The following is a 19,988-nucleotide window of genomic DNA, read 5'->3' as shown; positions in this document are numbered from 1 at the left end:
AGCCCACAAGGCTACCTTGAAACTACATGGTGACCCTCTGTGCCTTGCTTGGCACAAGAGTACCTCTGCCCACAATGGCGTGCTGCCATGAGTCCGCAATAGTCACATATACACCTCCCTGAATGCCACGAGGCCCAAAAGTAGAGAAACAGTAAGTCTCATAGCGGCCACACAAGATCTGTCCACAACGGCAATACGGCTCTCACAAAGGTGGTGCTCTTGAAGCATAAGAATACCTATCGTGCCACCCACAAGGCATCTTTGAAGCTTTTGCCGCAAGAAATCCCTCTAGCGTAGAAATTGGGGTCCACCTAGGCCTTGCACATTCCATGAAACAATCCCCGCAAATAACCACAAGGGTCCGGGCCATGAGTATGAGCAAGTATTCTCAACATCATATCTCACTACTCCACGCGGGAGTAAAATCACCAATCACGAAACCAGTATTAAAACGAGACTCAAACATTTCAAATCGACACCAAGACAGGTTTAAAACAGATCCATCCATTTCAAACAAATTTTAAATAGTACTTCCTCAAAAAGAGTTCAAAAGTATTAAAACAATTGGATAATTAATATGGGTTTTTGTTCAGATAGTCGGAAACTTTTGAGGACAACTGGCTTGTCATTCTGCATCACGGTAATTGTACGGTTCGGGACTTGGATTGTCATGTCATTCTTTCATGCCAAGGCATGCCCAAGAGAACGTCACAGTTGCCCAACTTCATAATGTGAAAATTGGCTTTTCCATGATATCCTTGGATGGTCACTGGAAGAGTACCAATGAGAGGTACCACCTTCTTGGTCAGATTGGTAGCTAACTTGGCTTCGATTTCGGCGACCCTGTGGATCATAATCAAAGTCCATCTGCTTCAGGAATTCTGGATGGATGAAGTATTCGGTAGCTCCTGGGTCAAAGAAAATTAGGGCTTTGAAGCCGTTGACTTTGCCATATGCTCTACATAATTCATTTGTACTCTCAAGGCGTATGCCATAGATGTAGGTACTAGTCCAATGGACAGTCTAGATCTCTTAGCTGGAGGTGGTCCTAGGGTTCCGTCGATTGTCGGCACGGGCGTCGGCTCTACTGGTCTGTTAGTGCGTTGTGAGCCACCAAAATAGTTATGTCCTGTTTGAAAGCAAACTTCTTATAGTAAGGTGTCTCGTTGTTGAGGCGTCAAATGAGGCCTTTGTGGTTGGCTTTCACGACACTTTGGAGAATTTGTTCGTTGTTGCCGAGAGTTGTGGTTAGTGGCCGGAGGTTCTTGTGTGGTAAACTCTAGCTTTCCTTTCATCAGTTTGTAGCCGACGGCGGCATAGTCCATAAGCTCTTGCATGGTGGAGACTTGCTTGGAGAGACAATATTCTTGCAATGGTGATGGTAGTCCAATGGTGTATCGCTCGCATTGGGCCTCCAAGGGAACGAACCCAAAGAAGGACACTGGAAGGTACACGTCGAGAAACTTTGGTTATAGTCGTCCATGGTTTCTGTGGTAAACATTTTCAAGTTGCCCCACTCTGCCAAAATCCGGACTTCAAAGAGAAAAGTCATATACCTACGTGCAAAGACTGTCTTGAAAGCTTGCCAGGTCCTTGGAGCATGCGGTTGTGTCACGATTGAACTCCACCACTGCATTGCATTATCTTTAAGAAATCCTGTTGCTCGAGAAATCTTGGATTCTTCTGTATAGTTTCCCAAAGCATAGATGTTGTCGAATTGCTGTAGGAACTGCAATGCTTTCTTCTGATCTTTCACCCCGGAAAAAGTGAAAAATTTGACTATCGTGCCACCAACTTTGAAATCTTTTGGTTGGTTAGGTGCGTATCCCAGGTACGAATAATAAGGGTATCCATACAGGCTCCAACCATTGTAGCCTTGTGGCGATGTGGTGGGGGAGGTGGGGGCAACAGCGGTGGCAAAGGTGGTTGCACTGGATCAGGGTCAAATGGATGCACCATATTCTTGAAGACTGTCCCGATTGGAACAGACGGCTGGGAAGGTTGCCGGTTGGAAACTTCCGTACTTTCTTGTGCCGGAGTAGGAAGTACCACATGGGGCATTAGAGGGGGTAACATATAGTTTAGAAACTGTTAAAAACTTTGCAGCATCGGGGATGCTGCTGAGGATGCCGCGAAAGAATGTTGCGAAGCTCATCAAGGAGAAACTGCAAGTATTTTGCTGAATCCATGAACACCATGTCTTGGGTTCTTTATGGCTTATGCCGTGTAAGACAGAGCAGTGAAGATGGGAGCGCACCCGATGCGCGATGAAGATGGGTGGGGGTAGCTAATGAGTCCTAAAAGCTCAAACTCGCAAATTCTCTTTTAAGTTAGTCTTTTTAGACTTGCAACTTGTAAAAATTCTCAAATTGGTCAAAGGGCGTTAATTTAAGTCTTTTATGTCCACTTAAAAATTAAAATTGTGTGAGAACACACATTTATTAATGCTCTAAGTGACATTTAGGTTGCTCAAGTGCCGCAACTCAATAGAGTGTTACCTCCCAATAGAAAAGAACTTGTATTTTTTTCTATCAGTTTTAAATTTTACAAGTGTATTTTCCTTTTGTAAAACAAGGTAGTGAGAATAGTGCACCTTAGTATGATCACTGATGAGCGACCACACGTTATGGTGGACCCACGCAATGGATCAGAACATAGATAGTGCACACTTCAACCTAGATAACCCAATAGGGCGCCCGTGACTTGTAATTCGTGCATATCGGGATCATACTTTACATAGAAAGGGTTGATGCCATGGAGCGTGGACCAAATCCGCTAGAAAAGACAGTTACAATCAATAAGATGACATGATCATGAAGATTGCTCATTATGCATATGTGGGCTGAATGCATTGCATGCTTTTATCTCCTCATAGAAGTGTTAAATCCATGTTTTGAAACAAAAGCCGTATTGTAATCGGAAAGAGCTTTCTTTTGATACCCATATTGACGTGTGTTTTTAGCAGTTCCAAGATGGAAGCTTCTAGAAAATTCTAGAAGATTCTAGGAGATTCTAGAAGGAAGGTCCCAAAAGGAGGACACGTGGTGGGACACTTATCACAAACTTTCCAAAAGATGACACTTGTCAAAAAGCTTTCAAAGGAAGAGACAAGTGTGTGGACACTTGTCACACCAACTTTATCTCTTACTAAACACTTGTCACAATCCTCTTGAGGCAACTTCCCTATAAGTAAAGCCTCTTTCCTTCTCATTTCACCTTCTCCTAGTTGTTGAATTTTCCTCTACCATCAACACAAGAAGTCCCCTTCAACACCATCACTATCTCTCTTTACGTCTACTATTCCCTCTTCCTCAAGAAGCCATCTCTCTCTCTCTCTCTCTCTCTCTCTCTCTCAGTATCGACGGAGGCTGCGTCAGAGGATTCGGATCACTTTGGCTCGACATGCACGACGCCCGGTTAGACTACTGACCATGGAGGAGATTGATGAGATCCGCCAGCGACCGATGCTGGATCTTCTGTGATCTAGCTATCCCAGCTAGCTGTTTAGCTGCTTAGTTCACACCTAGCAGTTTAGGATTCCATAGTATTTTATTTTGTCATTTTGTCATCTTGTTACTCTGACTTTGTATCAGATCCATCACATTGTAACTTTTTGGTCTCATAGGTCACTTTGGCCTTTTGAAGACGTTAATATAACATTTCATTTCATTTCATTTCTCTCTCTCTCTCTCTCTCTCTCTCTCTCTCTCTCTCTCTCTCTCTCTCTCGTTTTTGACGACAACACACGTGTAAATCTGAAATTTGAGTTTTCATCTTGAATTTCCATTTGTTAAACCCCCCCCCCCCCCCCCCCCCCCCCCCCCCCCCCCTTACGTCAGTATATGCTGTATCCATAGGACAATCTCCTTTCTCTATACTAGATGATGATATATGGGAGTTTTTTAGGGATGGTGATATCATCCTCCTAGGGGACTTCAATGCCCGAACGAGCAACTCTCAGACAGTCTTCTACGACACTTCAGATGAGATGCATAGAGAGCTGGGTGGGTGAGTTGGGGCTTGACAAATGGTCACATGACAAAGAGCAGATGGAGTATGGGAGATACCTCACGGAGATGACGACTACACATGGGTTAGCCATCCTTAATTGCTTACAACAATTTCCTGGAGCAGCCGGTTTCACAAGCTTTCCACACAGACATGGGGTACTATGTTATGGCACAATTGAGCTTTATTCCTTGTATTTAGGATTTCATAGTGGGAACCAGACTAGTGGGCGTAGCAGTGGATAATCTCTTTTGACATTGTCTGTTTCATTTCAGTATAGTACATCCTAGACATCATGAGGCAGGACAAATACCCGTTATACATTTACACCTGAGACCGACTCGGTTCATACAGAGGAGATCTATAGCCGTCTATGCACAGTTGGTCCTGGCCTCTTAGTGGAGGAATGCACCACTTTACTGACTGAGACACTGCATGGTGCAGCATAAGAGGCATACCCACACACTTAGCTGGGTCGGAGTGTTTCTAATTAATGGTAAGAAAAGTGAGTTTTTCATGCAGAAAATAAATTATCTTGGGCATGTGATCTCTTCAGAAGGTATTCAAATGGATTTAGAAAAGATCAAAACAATTCAGAAATGGCCATATCTCTGTGATGTGCATCAAGTGCGATCTTTTCTTGGGTTATGCTCTTACTATCGCTGCTTCATCAAGCATTTTTCCCATATTGCTTCTCCTCTACATAACCTAACCAAGAAGAGTAGCACTTTTCATGGAAGGAGAAAGAGAAGGCAGCTTTTAAAAAGCTGAAATCGTGCTCACTTCAGACCTAGTTCTCGTCATCCTCGACTTGGCAAAACTATCATGGTGGAAGCAGATGCTTGTGGCAATTACATTGGTGCTGTGCTCAATCAAGAAGACCATGCAGTAGATTTCGAAAGCCGACGCCTAAATGATGCAAAGAACAGTTATGATATTTATGAGAAAGAGCTGTTAGCTGTTGTTCATGCTTTGAAGATATGGAAACATTATCTCTTAGGCAATGAATTCCTTGTCAGAACTGATCAGGAAAGCTTGAAGTATTTCAAAACTCAAAAGCACTTACATGAAAAACATGCAAAGTGGGAATTTTTTTTTGTCGATGTTTCATTTTCAAATCTTATATACTCGTGGCTAGCACAATGAGGTCGCAGACGCACTTTCAAGAGTCCCTCGAATTTCAACCATCACAGTGGCTCATCATGAAGACTTTCAAGGTATAAAAAATACCTATGACAGGGATTCTGATTTTCAAATAATATGGTTAAAGCTGCAAGAAGGAGAATCTCATCCAAACTACTGCATCAAAGAGGGATACTTCATAATGGATAATCCTCTTTGTATAACTCTTCCTTTTTGTCAAAAGGTGTTGAAAGAGAGTCATGAACCTTCTTATGCAGGACATAGAGGAAGAGTAGCTACTCTAAGCCCCTTGGAACGTTTCTTCTGTTGGCCAACATTACGAAGGGACACATGCAAGTACATTGACAAATGCTTGGTATGGAAAAATCAAAGTTTGATAGACAAAAGGCTCCTGGATTGTTGCAACCTTTGCTTGTCCCAGATGGTCTTTGGGAGTCTATTACAATGGATCTCATTACAGGAATTCCAAGGACAGCACAATGGAGCGATATGATTTGGGTCATCATTGATAGGTTGAGTAAGCAAGAACATTTCATTTCTTGCCACAAAACATTGAAGTCTCCACAAGCTGCACGACTCTTTATACAACATATCTTTAGCATGGCACGCCTTCAGAAATCATTTTTGATAGGGACTTTACAGTAATTTCTGGTGTGCTTTATTTTGAGAATTTGAGAATAACCTTAAAGTTCTCCTCATTATTTCATCCACAAACGAATGGGCAAATTGAAGTCATGAATCTCACTTACTTGATATGTTGAAAGCTTTTGTTAGCGAGCAGAAGTCACAGTGGGAGAAGTATCTACCTCTATTGGAGTTTGCCTTCAACAACAACAGACACTCCTCTATAGGGAAGGCTCCAAACAAAATTACGTAGGGAAGGAAAATACATCCATCTATTATCCGTACCAAAGAAAAGATTTTTGCCATTGATGAGTTTGTTTCGGACTTGAAGACAACTATGAATGCCCAAGAACGACAAAAGAAGCAAGCAGATAAGCAATGAAGGCATTGTTTTTTCAAAGAAGGATAATATGTCTTACTCAAGTTTGAAAACAATAGGTTAGAGCAAAGTTAAGGGCCAACAAAGTCTTTTTTGAAGCTGTCGAAAAGAGGAGCCTATTACAGAGGATTCTGTAGAAGTTGAAGACACAAAGCAACTCATCAAACCTGAACAAATCCTCTTTCGTAAGGATCAAACTACAAGAAGTGGCTTTCTGACACGGAAATTTCTATTGAAGTTCAAAGATTTACACACAACGGACGCCAAGTGGGTGGATGAAAAATTCGTGCAACCTTACCCTAAGATTCTTAAACAATATGAGGAAGCTTTTCAGTTGAGGATAGCTGAGTAAGAGTTGGTGGGCTGTCACAACTCAGTAGAGTGTCACCTCCCAATAGAAAAGAACTTTTATTCTTTTTCTATTAGTCTTAAATTTTACAAGTGCGTTTTTCTTTTGTAAAACAAGATGGCAAGAACAGTGCACCTTAGTATGATCACCGATGAGTAGTCACATGTTATGGTGGACCCACGCAGTGGGTTAGAATATAGATAGTGCGCACTCCCACCTAGATAACCCAACAAGGTGCATGTGACTTGTAACTTGTGTATATCGGGATCATACTCGCACATAGAAAGGGTTGATGCCTTGGAGTGTGGGCTAGATCCGCAAGAAAAGACAATTACAATCAATAAGATGGAATGACATGAAGATTGCTCATTATGCATTTGTGGGCTGAATGCATTGCATTCTTTTATCTCTTCATAGAAACGTTAAATCCATGTTTTGAAGAAAAAACCGTATTGTAATCCGAAAGAACTTTCATTTGATACCCATATTGATGTGTGTTTTGAGCAGTTCCAAGATGGAAGCTTCTAGAAGATTCTAAGAGGTTTGAGAAGGGAGATTCCAAAAGGAAGGTCTCAAAAGGAGGATACGTGGCGGGACACTTGTTTTAAAATTTCCAAAAGATGAAACTTGTAAAAAAGCTTTCAAAGGCAGAGACAAGTGTGTGGACACTTGTCACACCAACTTTATCTTTTACTAAAAAACACTTGTCACAATCCTCTTCAACTTTTCCCTTTTCTTCTTGAGGCAACTTCCTTATAAATAAAGCCTCTTTCCCCCTCATTTGGCCATCTCCTAGTTGTTGAGTTTTCCTCTGCCATCAGCCCCCTTTACTACCATCACCATCTTTCTCTCTACATCTACTATTTCCTCATCCTCAAGAAGCCATCTCTCTCTCTCTCTCTCTCTCTCTCTCTCTCTCTCTCTCTCTGTGTCTGTGGGGAGATCCTTTGCCTCTCGGGAATTACAGAACCAGCATGGTTGGTCACACTCTGGCTAGGCTATATACATCAGTTCTTGAGCATGAGTTAAGTGGATGGGCAGAGAGAGAGGGCATACGGGCAGCAGGACAGGTAGGGTTCAAGAGAGGTTTCTCCACTCTTGACCAGATTTTGACACTCAGAGCCATTATTGAGGAGGGTAGACACCATGGCAGGAGGATATATTGTAGCTTTGTGGATTTCCGCAAAACCTTTGATATAGTGCCACGAGCCAGACGCGTACGCAGATTGCAAGACATGGGGATGCTCACAAAGCTGATCTGAGGGATCTTAGCTTTATACAGGATAGTGGTAAAATAGGTACGCACTACTCAGGGCATGTCCAACATGGTTCACTCCACCATTGGGGTGAAGTAGGGTTGTCCCCTATCTCCGACTCTCTTTGGGATATATGCAGATGAGTTTTCAGATTATGTACATACAGAGGGTGATAGAGGTGCTTAGCTTGTCGGGACATGGATTCGGTTGCTATTATATGCTGAAGATATTGTTCTAATCTCTGATTCTCCAGAAGGGATGCAACGTCATTTGGATGCACTGCATGTATTTGCACGGGACAGTGGATTGTCGGTGAACCTTGGTAAGACCAAGGTAATGGTGTTTAACACCACGGCGCAGTGGGTAAGGAGGTGCGCCCCCACTTTTACATATGGTCGAGAGACTGTGGAGTATGCAGATACATACACTTATCTTGGGCAGTTTTCAGTGGTCCAGTATTTTTCCTGAGGCGTGCAACAGATACGCGATTGACCTGAGCCCATGCAGCATTGGGGAGACTTGAGAGGATATGTTCACAGGTTCAGTTCCAGGAACCTCAGACAAAACTTTGGCTCTTTGACACTTTGGTCACTTTGGCCATGTTGTACGGTGTGGAGATATGGGGCCCCTCAGTTGATCATCATAGCAGAGCTGGCAGTACTGACGGATGGAGATGTATGGAGAAGCCATTGGTGTCTATGATTTCTCTGATGATTAGGGCCAAGGCCTCAGTACCACATGACATTGTTAGGGCGGAGCTCGCTGCTCCTCCATTGGTAGTGGAGGCACTCACTCGATTAGTTTCATTTATGCATAGCACTTGGGCTCTCCCTAGAGACAAATATGCTCGATTAGCACTAGAGTCTTCACGACAGCTGGCATTGCAGGGAGATAGATCATGTTGGTATGCAGAGATGGCATCTTGGTTTTAGTTACATGGCTTTAGTATGGACCGGCTACCCCCATTTCAGTACCCTCTGGATGCACCCTCCATCCCCCTCACAAGAGCAGAGATTACCAAGCTCATCAGACAGGACTTGATTCAGTTGGATACGACGAGGACATGGATACAACCCACACATGAGGTAGGTACGAAGATGACTTTCTATAGAGAGCATCTTCTCCGACTCATGGAGGATGGTTTTGTGATCAGACCAGGATACATGGATACTCATCTATCCCACGGGATACAATGTGCTACTAGTCAGATACGCACATCCTCACATCAGCTAGAGATCGAGACAGGCAGATTTAGAGGAGTACCCACTGAGTCCAGGATTTGTCAGATGTGCCAAATAGAGCCAAAGACAGGGCTACATTACATCTGTCACTGCCCAGTATACTATGAGATACGAGGCCGCTTTCACTCTCTATTCAGAGAGGGTTTTGGGCCACTTTCTATGGTCGTGAGATACCAGGATCAGAGATGCCTTGGATTATACTTAGTGGAGATTTGCAAACACAGAGAGGACCTCTCGAAGAGGGGCACAATGAGAGAGATCCAACGACAACGGAAGATCACAGTTTTCTTTCAGTCACAGACAGAGGAGTTCGAGCAACCCCCACAACATAACAACACCAGAGGTACCAGAGGCATACTGCTTGTACCAGAGGCATACTACTCGATCGGGCGATAGAGTTGGGCCGGTCCCGTCAGCCATGGATGAGAGGGCCCTTTCGATATCGACGCAGGCTGCGACAGAGGATCCATACCATACTGGCGACATAGGAGCCATCCCGGATACTGATATATATGTATGTGATGCCTCGGCTGTCAGAGAGCTCCATTGTATCAGCTCACCCTTTGTCTTCTTTTGTAGCAGCTTTCACCCCACCCCTACCCACTATTTTCTTTTCAGTTTGTACTTTTTGTACCCAGACCTGGTATTAGATTCACCACATGTAACCTTTTGGTCTCATAGGTCATTTTGGCCTTTTGAAGATGTTAATGTTACATTTTCAATTTTTTTTTTTCTCTCTCTCTCTCTCTCTCGGGGATTTCAGTGATTGCCCATCATCAGACAGTATTTTATGATAGTTTAGAGGAGATGCTGAGAGAGTTGGATGTTGCAGAGATGGGCCTATCCAGACTATCACAGGATGGAGAACACACTTAGTATGGACAACACTTGATAGACATGGGGACTGCACATGGATTGGCCATCTTGAATGGCCTACAAAGATTTCCCGCTGCGGGGGGTTCTACACGCTTTCCACACAGACATGGAGCCAACACAGTGGATTATGTCATGGCACAGCCGAGCCTCATCTCTAGTATCCAGGACCTCACGGTTGGACCCAGACCTGTTGGTGTGGCAGTGGATCATGCTCTTGTGTCGTTGACCATTTCTTTTCAGTTTAGTGTAGCACACAGTCTACGGGCAGCAGCCCCTACTCGCTACTCCTTCACGCGGGAGACGGACTCTGTATACATAGAGCAGAGGCATACCGACATACCCAGCCTAAGTAGAGACGCCGTTCGGGGAGCATGCCCCATAACAGTTGGTATGATGAGGAATGCTGGAACACTAGAGCTAGACTTCAGAGGGAGGTGCTTTTGGGGGACATCACTCACAGGCAGTCACAGATTGACTTCCGACGCCTAGTGAGGCGGAAGAAGAGGGCATTTTTGGCTCGCCTAGAGCAGGATCTATACCAGCTATTCTTGAGTCAGGACTCACATGAGGCATGGAGGCTCTTTCATGAGCACTCCCCCCCGTGCTACAGAGGCCTTGGGCCAGTATGCATCATCTCTGTATTCAGTTCCTAAGCAGCCCCCCCTTCCCGACCCCCCCGATCCATGCCCACACACATGTGCTTTTTCCACCGTTGAGATGGTGAGGAAGGCCATTGACAAGATGAGGATTGGGAGAGCATATGATCATGATGGCTTAGTGGCTGAGCATTTCACGCATGCCAGAGATTTACTAGCAGAGCTTCTAGCAGTTATGTTTAACCGTGCCATGTGTGAGGGCTTGCTTGATACTTGGAGCCTATTTACTATTGTATCTATCTTCAAGTCGGGAGACCCTATGGAGCCTGGGAACTATCGCACTATCATGATTGGACACACATTGGCACGGTTGTACGCATCTATTCTTGAGTAGCAGTTGAGGAGATGGGCAGAGAAGGAGGCGATATGCGCAGCCGGGCAGGCAGGTTTCAGGAGGGGTTTTTCTACTCTTAACCATATCTTGACACTCATAGCCATCATTGAGGAGGGTAGATCGCGTGGGAGACGGATCTATTGTAGCTTTGTGGATTTCCGCAAAGCATTTGACAAAGTGCCCAGAGCTAGATTGATGCGCAGATTACAGCAGATGGGAGTACCCACAGAGCTACTTGGGGGGTCATGGCATTATACAGGTCAGTAGTGGGGCATGGACGCACCCTAGAGGGTCTATCCACACCTGTTTACTCCACTATTGGGGTGAAGCAGGGCTGCCTGCTCTCTCCTACTCTATTTAGTATGTATGTAGATGAGGTTTCTGACTACATTGAGAGAGATGGTGATAGAGGTGCACAGCTGGCAGGGACATGAATTCCACTATTGTTATATGCTGATGATATTGTGTTGATCTTTGACTCTCCGGAGGGGATGCAACGTCACTTGGATGCTTTGCATAGGTTTGCCCAGGAAAGTGGTTTATCCGTCAACCTTGGTAAAACCAAGGTCATGGTATTTAATACTACCCTACAGTGGATCAGGAGGTCAGGGGGCGCCTTCACATACGGCCAGGAGAAGGTGGAGTATACAGATGCTTACACTTACCTTGGAGTGGTTTATAGTGGGCCAGCATTTTCATTGAGGAGGGCACCAGAGACTAGATTGACCAGAGCCCATGCAGCATTGGGTAGATTGGAAAGGATGTGTTCATAGGTTCAGTTTCAGGAGCCTCGGACGAATATCTAGCTCTTTGACACTTTGGTGGCTTCTGTATTGCTCTATGGAGTTGAGATTTGGGGACCTTCACTGGATCATCACGGGAGGACAGGCCGTAGTGATGGATGGGGGGACATGGAGAAGCCTCTGGTCTCTATGATCTCGCGGCTCATTAGAGCCAAGGCTTCAGTCCCACGTGCTATTGTACGAGCAGAGCTAGTTGCCCCCCCACTGGTGGTTGAGGCGCTCACCAGATCTGTCCCCTTCATACACCGCATGTGGGAACTTCCCAGAGACAGATATGCTCGCCTTGCACTTGAGTCCTCTCGAGAGTTAGCCATGCATGGAGATACATCATGCTGGTATGGGGAGATGACATCATGGTTTCAGGTGCATGGGTTCAGCGTAGACAGATTGCCTCCCTTCCAGAACTCACTGGATGCACCCTCTCTGACTCTTACATAGTCCGAGATCACCAGGCTCATTCGCTAGGACTTGACTCAGCTAGACACCAAGAGGACATGGATACAGCCAGCACAGGAGCTGGGCACGAAGATGGCTTTCTACAGAGAGCATCTCCTCCAGCTTACGGAGGGTGGTTTTGTGACGAGGCCCAGATACATGGACACCCACTTGTCTCATGGGATACGATGTGCTATTGGCCAAATATGCACATCTTCACACCAGCTGCGGATCGAGACTGGGAGATACAACGGAGTACCAACAGAGGCCAGGACATGCCCCCTGTGTGACATCGAGCCTAAGACAGAGTTGCACTACACATGCCACTGCCCCGTCTACTACGAGATATGAGGCCGCTTCCATTGCTTGTTCAGAGAGGGGTTTAGACCATTCTCTAGAGTCATGCGGTACGAGGATCAGAGATGCCTGGGTTTGTTCTTGCTCGAGCTGCACAGACACAGAGAGAGCCTGATGAGAGGAGAGGCTAGCGAGTCTCAGAGACAGATCACAGACTTCTTAAGAGCTGCCACTGGACACCCGGAGGAGTTACTACCACAGCAGAGCTCGTCGCTTTACACTAGAGGCATATTGATCGACCGAGTGACTAAGCTGGGGAGATCCAGACGCCCACGACTGTGGAGGACTACACAACATCGACAGAGGTTGCATCAGAGGATTCGGGTCCACTTTGGCTTGACATGCACGACGCCCGGTCAGACTAGTGAACATGGAGGAGATTGATGAGATCCGCCAGCGACCGATGCTGGATCTCATGTGATCTAGGTATCCCAGCTAGTTGTTTAGCTGCTTAGTCCACACCTAGCAGTTTAGGATTCCATAGTATTTTATTTTGTCATTTTGTCATTTTCTCATCTTGTTACTCCGACTTTGTATCAGATCCACCACATCGTAACTTTCTGGTCTCATAGGTCACTTTGGCCTTTTGAAGACGTTAATATAACATTTCATTTCATTTCATCTCTCTCTCTCTCTCTCTCTCTCTCTCTCCCCCCCCCCCGGCACATGTGCACCTTCCGATGCTTAGAGCGGCGAAAAAGTGCTGTTGGCCCACCAAAATCCTCGCACGCCCCTATGAAAATCCACCACTTGGCTCACCGCCTGTATCGAACTGCAGTGACCTCGCCTTCACGATCAACGGCAATCATAGCCGTTTCACTAGCGGGAGAATGCGTCATTTGCTTGCACGTTCTGCACTGCTTGGCACGTCGTCATAACTCTCTCTCTCTTTTCCACTCTCTCTACATCACTGTACACGTGCGCATTTTCTCAGGCTGCTCGGCAACCGATCACTTCAACGGCTTCTCAGAACGGCACTGCTGCATGTGCACAATCTCTCTCTCTCTCTCTCTCTCTCTCTCTCTCTCTCTATTTTTCAGGGCAGCACACCTATAAATCTGAAATTTCAGCTTTCATCTTGAATTTCTAAGCTTTTTCCCTCACCATTCTCGTAAGCAAGAAGATACTCTCTCTCTTTCTCTCTCTCTCTCTCTCTCTCTCTCTCTCTCTCTCTCTCTCTCTCCCCCCCCCCCCCGCCCCCGCCCCCCCTCCTCTGGCGGACTGATTTCCGGGTAGCCAACCTATAAATCTAAGAATTCGGCTTTCTCCATTCAATTTTGCACTCTTCTACTCATCCTACAAGCAACCAAGACGTTGGATCTCGTGTGTATGACACGCTACCCCTGAATTCATCTAGGTATATGTTTGAGAAGTTTACTCATGTTCAAGTTTGCTTTTATGCATGTGCACATGACATCTTGCATGATCTACGAGTGTGAGTCTACTTAAACTCACTCTCGGGTTGATTGTCCCCGTTCGTGAGCCTAGTGCTAGAGAAATTTCCTGCTTAAGTACACGATGGTAAGAGACCCAACGGAACATAAGATCTGAAAACACCTGGAAAGAGGTGTCAAACCATGAGGTAATATCGTTTGTTTTCCTCAATGCAAGCATAACTTTTGGACCACAATTACCTTTAAGCGGCTAAAAGGTGATGGCTTTGATACCACATGTTTTGCCACTGCAGAGGGTGGTAGATAGTGAATTAGTGTAACATTTCAGGAATTGCATCCAAGTTGCAAAACTATTGTGTGCTCCTGATTTAGTTCAGAACCACTTTGATAGCTCGTGCATAAGAGAGTTGGTGGCCTTGATCACCATAGGCAGTGGTCCTGGAGGTATCTTTTTGTTGTAGAACAACTAGGTACAAAAGTTGGTGGATTGCTTGTATTTGTGTGAAGGATGCATAGGTGGCCTGAAGTCTCCCCTGTATTCGTTCAGGACTGCCTTAAAGAGTAGCAGCTAGAAAAGCACAGAATCTGAGATTCCTGAAAAAGCAACAGAAATAGAGATGACCAGCCATTTCACCAAAAATAAGAACTTAAAGAGAAAAATTTTCAGTGCAGAGAGAGAAACATCTAAAGAAAGAATTGACCACACAAGAAAGAAATGGTGGTGCCAGAGCCAAGAGCCTAGGCTGAGTGGTTGATCAAGCCTCTCAGGCTCTCCTGATCTCTGATAGTAAGAAGGGAGGGGAAGGCCATACCAGCTAATGCATTTACTATGTGCATCCATAGTACATGCCACTGAAGGATATTGCAAGTACAGGACTACAGCTGGATCCATATGATGATCAGTATGGTAAGAGCAAAACCTCGGTGTTGGTTTTGAGTATGTAATCCAAATGCAATTTGTGTAGTCTCAATAGAACAAAAGAAACAACACAAGGTGCTCAAGCATTTTGTGGTAACTGTGGTTTGCAGCCAAAAGGTGCACAACATCTGTAAACAATGAAATCAACTCTCACGTATATTATACATTTTACTTAAGTACATGTTGGTGACTTGGCTTGCAGCTAATTACGGATGCACAATTGTTGTTTCAGGTGGGAAGGGTTTGAGCTATGGATGTTTCGAGTAGAAGGAACGGCTTTTTTATGGCATCAAGTGCGATGTATGGTTGCTGTATTGTTGTTGGTTGGCCAAAAAAGGGAGAATGAATCTGTATATTTCTAACTTATTGCGAATAATTCTATCTTTTTCTTTGCTTTCCAATTGGTTGCGATTTTATTGTACATTTAGAGTTGGCTGAAGCCTAATTGATTTTGTTCCAATTTCACATTTTGAATTTTGTCTTGTGCCACCCCTCCCAAATGTGGACTTGTAGACAATCCATCAGTTATAGCAAGACCTTGCACGTACCATAGATTGACCCTTGGTAATCTTGTCCCTGTGAATCCATCAATAGAGGCTGGCTTGAGTTCAACTCATCTTGTCGGATAGATCTTTAAGGTCTCTTGGGATAGTTTCCACGACGTTAAAATTCTCTTCTTCTTCTTCTTCTTCTCGACCGATGCTTGATTTACTTTGAGCTGGAGGATTATCCCCTTCTTAATAGCTTAAGTATCTTGCATCCCTCATTATTTTGTACCTTTGCATTGACTAGAGAGCCTCTAGTCTTTCCCCCACTTTCACTACAACATTTTGTTTAGGACGTTAGTCTTTCTTTCAGCACACAGACTTTGTATTAGATTCACCAATTTGTAACTTGTTGGTCTCATAGGTCATTTTGACCTTTTGTAGACGTTAATATATCATTTCATTTCATTTCGTCTCTCTCTCTCTCTCTCTCTCTCTCTCTCTCTCTCAACAGGTCTTGAGTTCAACTCTCCTCGTCGGATAGATCTTTAAGGTCTCTTGGGATAGTTTCCTACGGCGTTTAAATACTCTTCTTCTTCTTCTTCTTCTTCTTCTTCTTCTTCTTCTCTCTCTCTGTGATTGGACCGGGCTATATGGTCACTCATTTATCCCATGGGATACGATGTGCTATTGGTCAGATGCACACATCATCGCATCAACTAGAGATTAAGATGGCAGATTCAAAAGAATACCAACAGAGGCAAGGATTTGCCAGTTATGTCATATAGAGCCAGAGACAGAGTTACATCACATTTATCATTGTCAGGTATATTATGAGATACGAGGCCGCTTTCATTGTCTATTTAGAGAGGGCTTTGGACCGTTGGCTAGAGTCATGAGATGTCAGATTTAGAGATGCCTCCGATTGTTTTTGCTAGAGCTGCACAGACATAGTGAGGGTCTCTTGAGGAGACCAGGCAGTGGGAGACATTCAAAGAGGGAGATCACTGACTTCTTTAGAGCAGGGACTCGGCAGTCTAATGAGCAAGCTTCACAACGGTCTTCAAAGCCCACCTATATTAGAGGTTTATTAGTTGACAGAGCCATTGAGCTCGGGAGAGCTAGACGCCGTCTATGAGGGCGACCATGAGATCGACAGAGGCTCCATTAGAGGATCAAGACTATTCTACCACGACATGGGAGACGCCTAGTACGACTACTTACAGAGGCGGACATTGACGATGCTCTTCAACGAGTACTTCTCGGGTAGCGCCTGATGCGGGGCATCCTCAGGTATTGATGATGATGATGATGTTACTTTTTCACTTTATTTCATTTTTATTTTGTACTCGGACATTGTATTAGATCCACCAAGATTGTATTATTTTGGTCTCTAGGTCATTTTGGCCTTTCAAGATGTTTAATATAACATTTCATTGCATCATCTCTCTCTCTCTCTCTCTCTCTCTGTGTGTGTGTGTGTGTGCGCGCGCGCGTGCGTGCGCGCACGCTGCCAGCTCCTCCTTTCGTGCTCGTGCTCTTGCAAGCCCCCCCTTCGCGCTACTTGCCTGGCTTCCAGGCCATGGTTTAGGTCCTTTGGGACATGGTCTCCCTCCCTTGGGCTACCCATTGACCCCTTTCACATGGCCGCCTCCCTCTCAGCATGAATTTCTCAATCACCAACAAGCAGATATCAACACTTGAGGTTGAAGTGAAGGAGTGGAAGAAAGAGATGGAGGCAACGTTTCTTTAAAAGATGGAGGAATGGAAAGAGGAGGAGAAGAACCTGTGCGAAAGGATTTCTCGCGTCGAAGAGCAAGCGCCTTCAGAAGAAGCCACAATCCGAACTCTCCAAGGTGAACTTCTTGCAATAAAAAGTGGGTGGCTCGAACAAGGCGAAATTCAGCCATCCATGATGGAAGAATTGAATACCACGAGAGACGAAATACGGGTCATCAAGGAAGATGAGGAGAAGTCATGGGCTGCGGTCATCTCCGCAACACAAAAGAAAGTAGAGGAGGCCGAAAAATGGATTGAGGTCGCCAAGAAAGGGAAAGGTAAGGAAGCTCCTTGTACACCCAATCTTATTAACATGACCCTCGGAGAGGAACAAAAGAGGAGGATGCCGGTTCTACATGTGAGGGTAACTGGCCTCAAGGACAAACAATGTGGAGAAATCCTCACATCCATGATGGGGGTGGATAAGCCCTCACACACAAAGGCATGGAGAGTGGGCAAGAAGAGTGATGGCCCATGAGAATTTTCAAAATAGAGCGCTCTCATACTATGCTTCCCCTCTACTCACTCTCTCACAGCTTGTGCATATGAGAGATAATTCCAGAGATTACGGCGGCAAGGGAGAAGGGAAAGACGGCCTTTTACAGAGATGGTCGGGTGGTGATTCTAGATAGTAGCATAGCACTTGATACATGCTAGAGATATGCTCGCAGAGTTTCTTGCAGTGTTTTTCAATCGTGCCATGTGTGAGGGGTTACCTGAGACTTGGAGGTTGTCTACTATTGTGCCTATCTTCAAGGGAGGTGATCCTACAGAGCTTGGGAATTACCGCACTATTATGGTTGGGCACACATTGGCATGGTTGTAAGCATTCATTCTTGAGTAGCAGTTGAGTAACTGGGCAGAGGGTGAGGTTGTAAAGACATAGGGCCAGGCCAGTTTCTGGAGGGGTTTCTGCACTCTTGATTGTATTCTGACACTCAGAGCCATGATTGAGGAGGGCAGGTCACATGGGAGACGGATTTATTGTAGCTTTGTGGATTTCTGTAAAGCATTTGACATGGTACCGAGAGCTCGATTGATGCGTAGACTATAGGAGATGGGGGTGCCCATTGTGTTGATCTGGGAATTATGGCTCTATACAAAGCAGTGATGGGACATATACACGCCCCGGAGGAAATATCGGATTAGTTCACTCCACCATTGGGGTGAAACAAGGTTGCCTATTGTCTCCTACTCTATTCCAAGAGCTCGATAGATGCACAGGTTGTAGAAGATTGGGGTGCCCATTGTGTTGATTTGGGGGATTATGGCTCTATACAAATCAGTGATGGGGCATGTACGCACCCCGGAGGAAATATCGGATTTAGTTCACTCCACCATTGGAGTGAAACAGGGTTGCCCATTGTCTCCTACTCTATTTGGTATATATGTTGATGAGGCGTTTGATTACATTGACTGAGAGGGTGATAGAGATGCCCAACTGGCAGGGACGTGGATCCATTGTTGTTATATGCTGATGATATTGTGTTGATCTTTGAATCTCCAGAGGGTATGCAACAACAATTGGATGCATTACACAATTTTGCAGAGGAAAGTGGATTGTCCGTAAACCTTGGTACAACCAAGGTTATGGTTTGGGCTAGAGCTTATGCGGCCTTGGGAGGCTTGGAGAGGATGTGTTCGCAGGTTCATTTCCAGGAACCGCTGACAAAGTTCTGGCACTTTTATACTTCAGTAGCCTCAGCTATGTTGTATGGGGTGCAGATATGGGGACCTTCTCTAGGCCAAGATGGTTGGAGATGTATGGAGAGGCTCTTGGTATCTATGATCTCTCGACTGATTAGAGCCAAGGCCTCCGTATCCCACTCTATCATTCGAGCAGAGCTAGCTGCCCCTCCTATGGAGATTGAGGTGCTTACGAGATGAGTCTCCTTTGTGCACAGCTTGTGGGATACTGCTAAAGACATATATGCTAGAGTGGCCCTTGAATCTTCCAGATAGTTAGCTCTTCAGGGGGACACTTCATGCTGGTATGCATAGATGACATCATGGTTTCATACGCATGGCTTCACCATGGACAGGCTGTCCCCTTTCCAATACTCTCTTCAGGCACCCTCAATGTCTCTTACACGGGTGGAGATTACTAGACTCATTCGTCAGAACCTGATTTTTTTTTTAAGAGAAAAAGATCCTTCTATTAGTTAATGAAAACTGCCCATAGGGCTACAACCACCTCTGCAAGAGAGGGCTACAACAAGCATGATGGGGAGACTCTCCCAATGAAAAAACAACATATATACAATGAGGCTAAATCAAGAGATGGGAGGAGGGAAGAGCCACACAGGTGGACAGTAGTGCCATCTGAGCACCCCCTGGACTATGGTGTAGAAAGGCCCAGGGCGCCAGAGTCGAAGGAAAGCCTCGCGGCGCTCCCGCATGCGGTCGGAGCTGCCCTGTAGTCCCTCAAGCTGTCCTCTGAGAGTATGGATCAGCTCTAGCCAAAAGTCACGAACAGTCTCTGCTGGTGGCACAAGGCGAGCCTCAAAGATGCAAAAACAGCGGGCCCGCCAGATGAACCAAAGTGTCAGGCCACTGATGAGCTCCCAACACTCCTCTCTCTCACTGCACCACTCCTATGGAGTAAGCTCTGTAGCAGGCTGTGGTGTAGGTCGCCCCCCCTGCATCACTATCATCCTGTTGGTGGAAGATAGCTCAAACTGAAGTGTCGGGCCTGTGAGGGTGGACCAAGCCGCTGCCCCCCAAGTGTACTGTTGAGCTGTGGAGAGAGTAGGCATCAGCCGAAGAACACGTAGCCACACCTGCTGGGCTGAGGGACAGTCCCAAAGACAGTGACGCTGACTCTCCACCAAATGGTCACAAGTTGCACATGTGGTCGAGAGACCACTATGCACTAGCTAGCTCCCTACTGCTGTGGCTCTATGTGCGACCAGCCACTGAAACAAGGTGACTCGCCTCGGCCGTCTGTCCC

General features: G+C 45.5%; 1 protein-coding gene across 4 annotated transcripts in view; it reads left to right on the top strand.

Annotated features, from left to right (window-relative positions):
- LOC147436081 (Pseudouridine synthase family protein) overlaps nucleotides 1–19,988 on the top strand; it is a 180,177-nt gene that overhangs the window by 98,611 nt on the left and 61,578 nt on the right. For all 4 annotated transcript variants that reach the window (XM_086488979.1, XM_086488980.1, XM_086488978.1 and 1 more), the window contains exon 12: nucleotides 15,007–15,124. In XM_086488979.1, the coding sequence (XP_086345105.1) occupies nucleotides 15,007–15,124 (118 nt within the window). The remainder of the gene's footprint in view (nucleotides 1–15,006; nucleotides 15,125–19,988) is intronic.

This window comes from Adiantum capillus-veneris, chromosome 18, assembly GCF_014529385.1.
Source record: "Adiantum capillus-veneris isolate H3 chromosome 18, ASM1452938v2, whole genome shotgun sequence".
NCBI classification, from domain to species: Eukaryota; Viridiplantae; Streptophyta; class Polypodiopsida; order Polypodiales; family Pteridaceae; genus Adiantum; species Adiantum capillus-veneris.
This window is presented reverse-complemented; position numbering and strand designations above follow the sequence as displayed.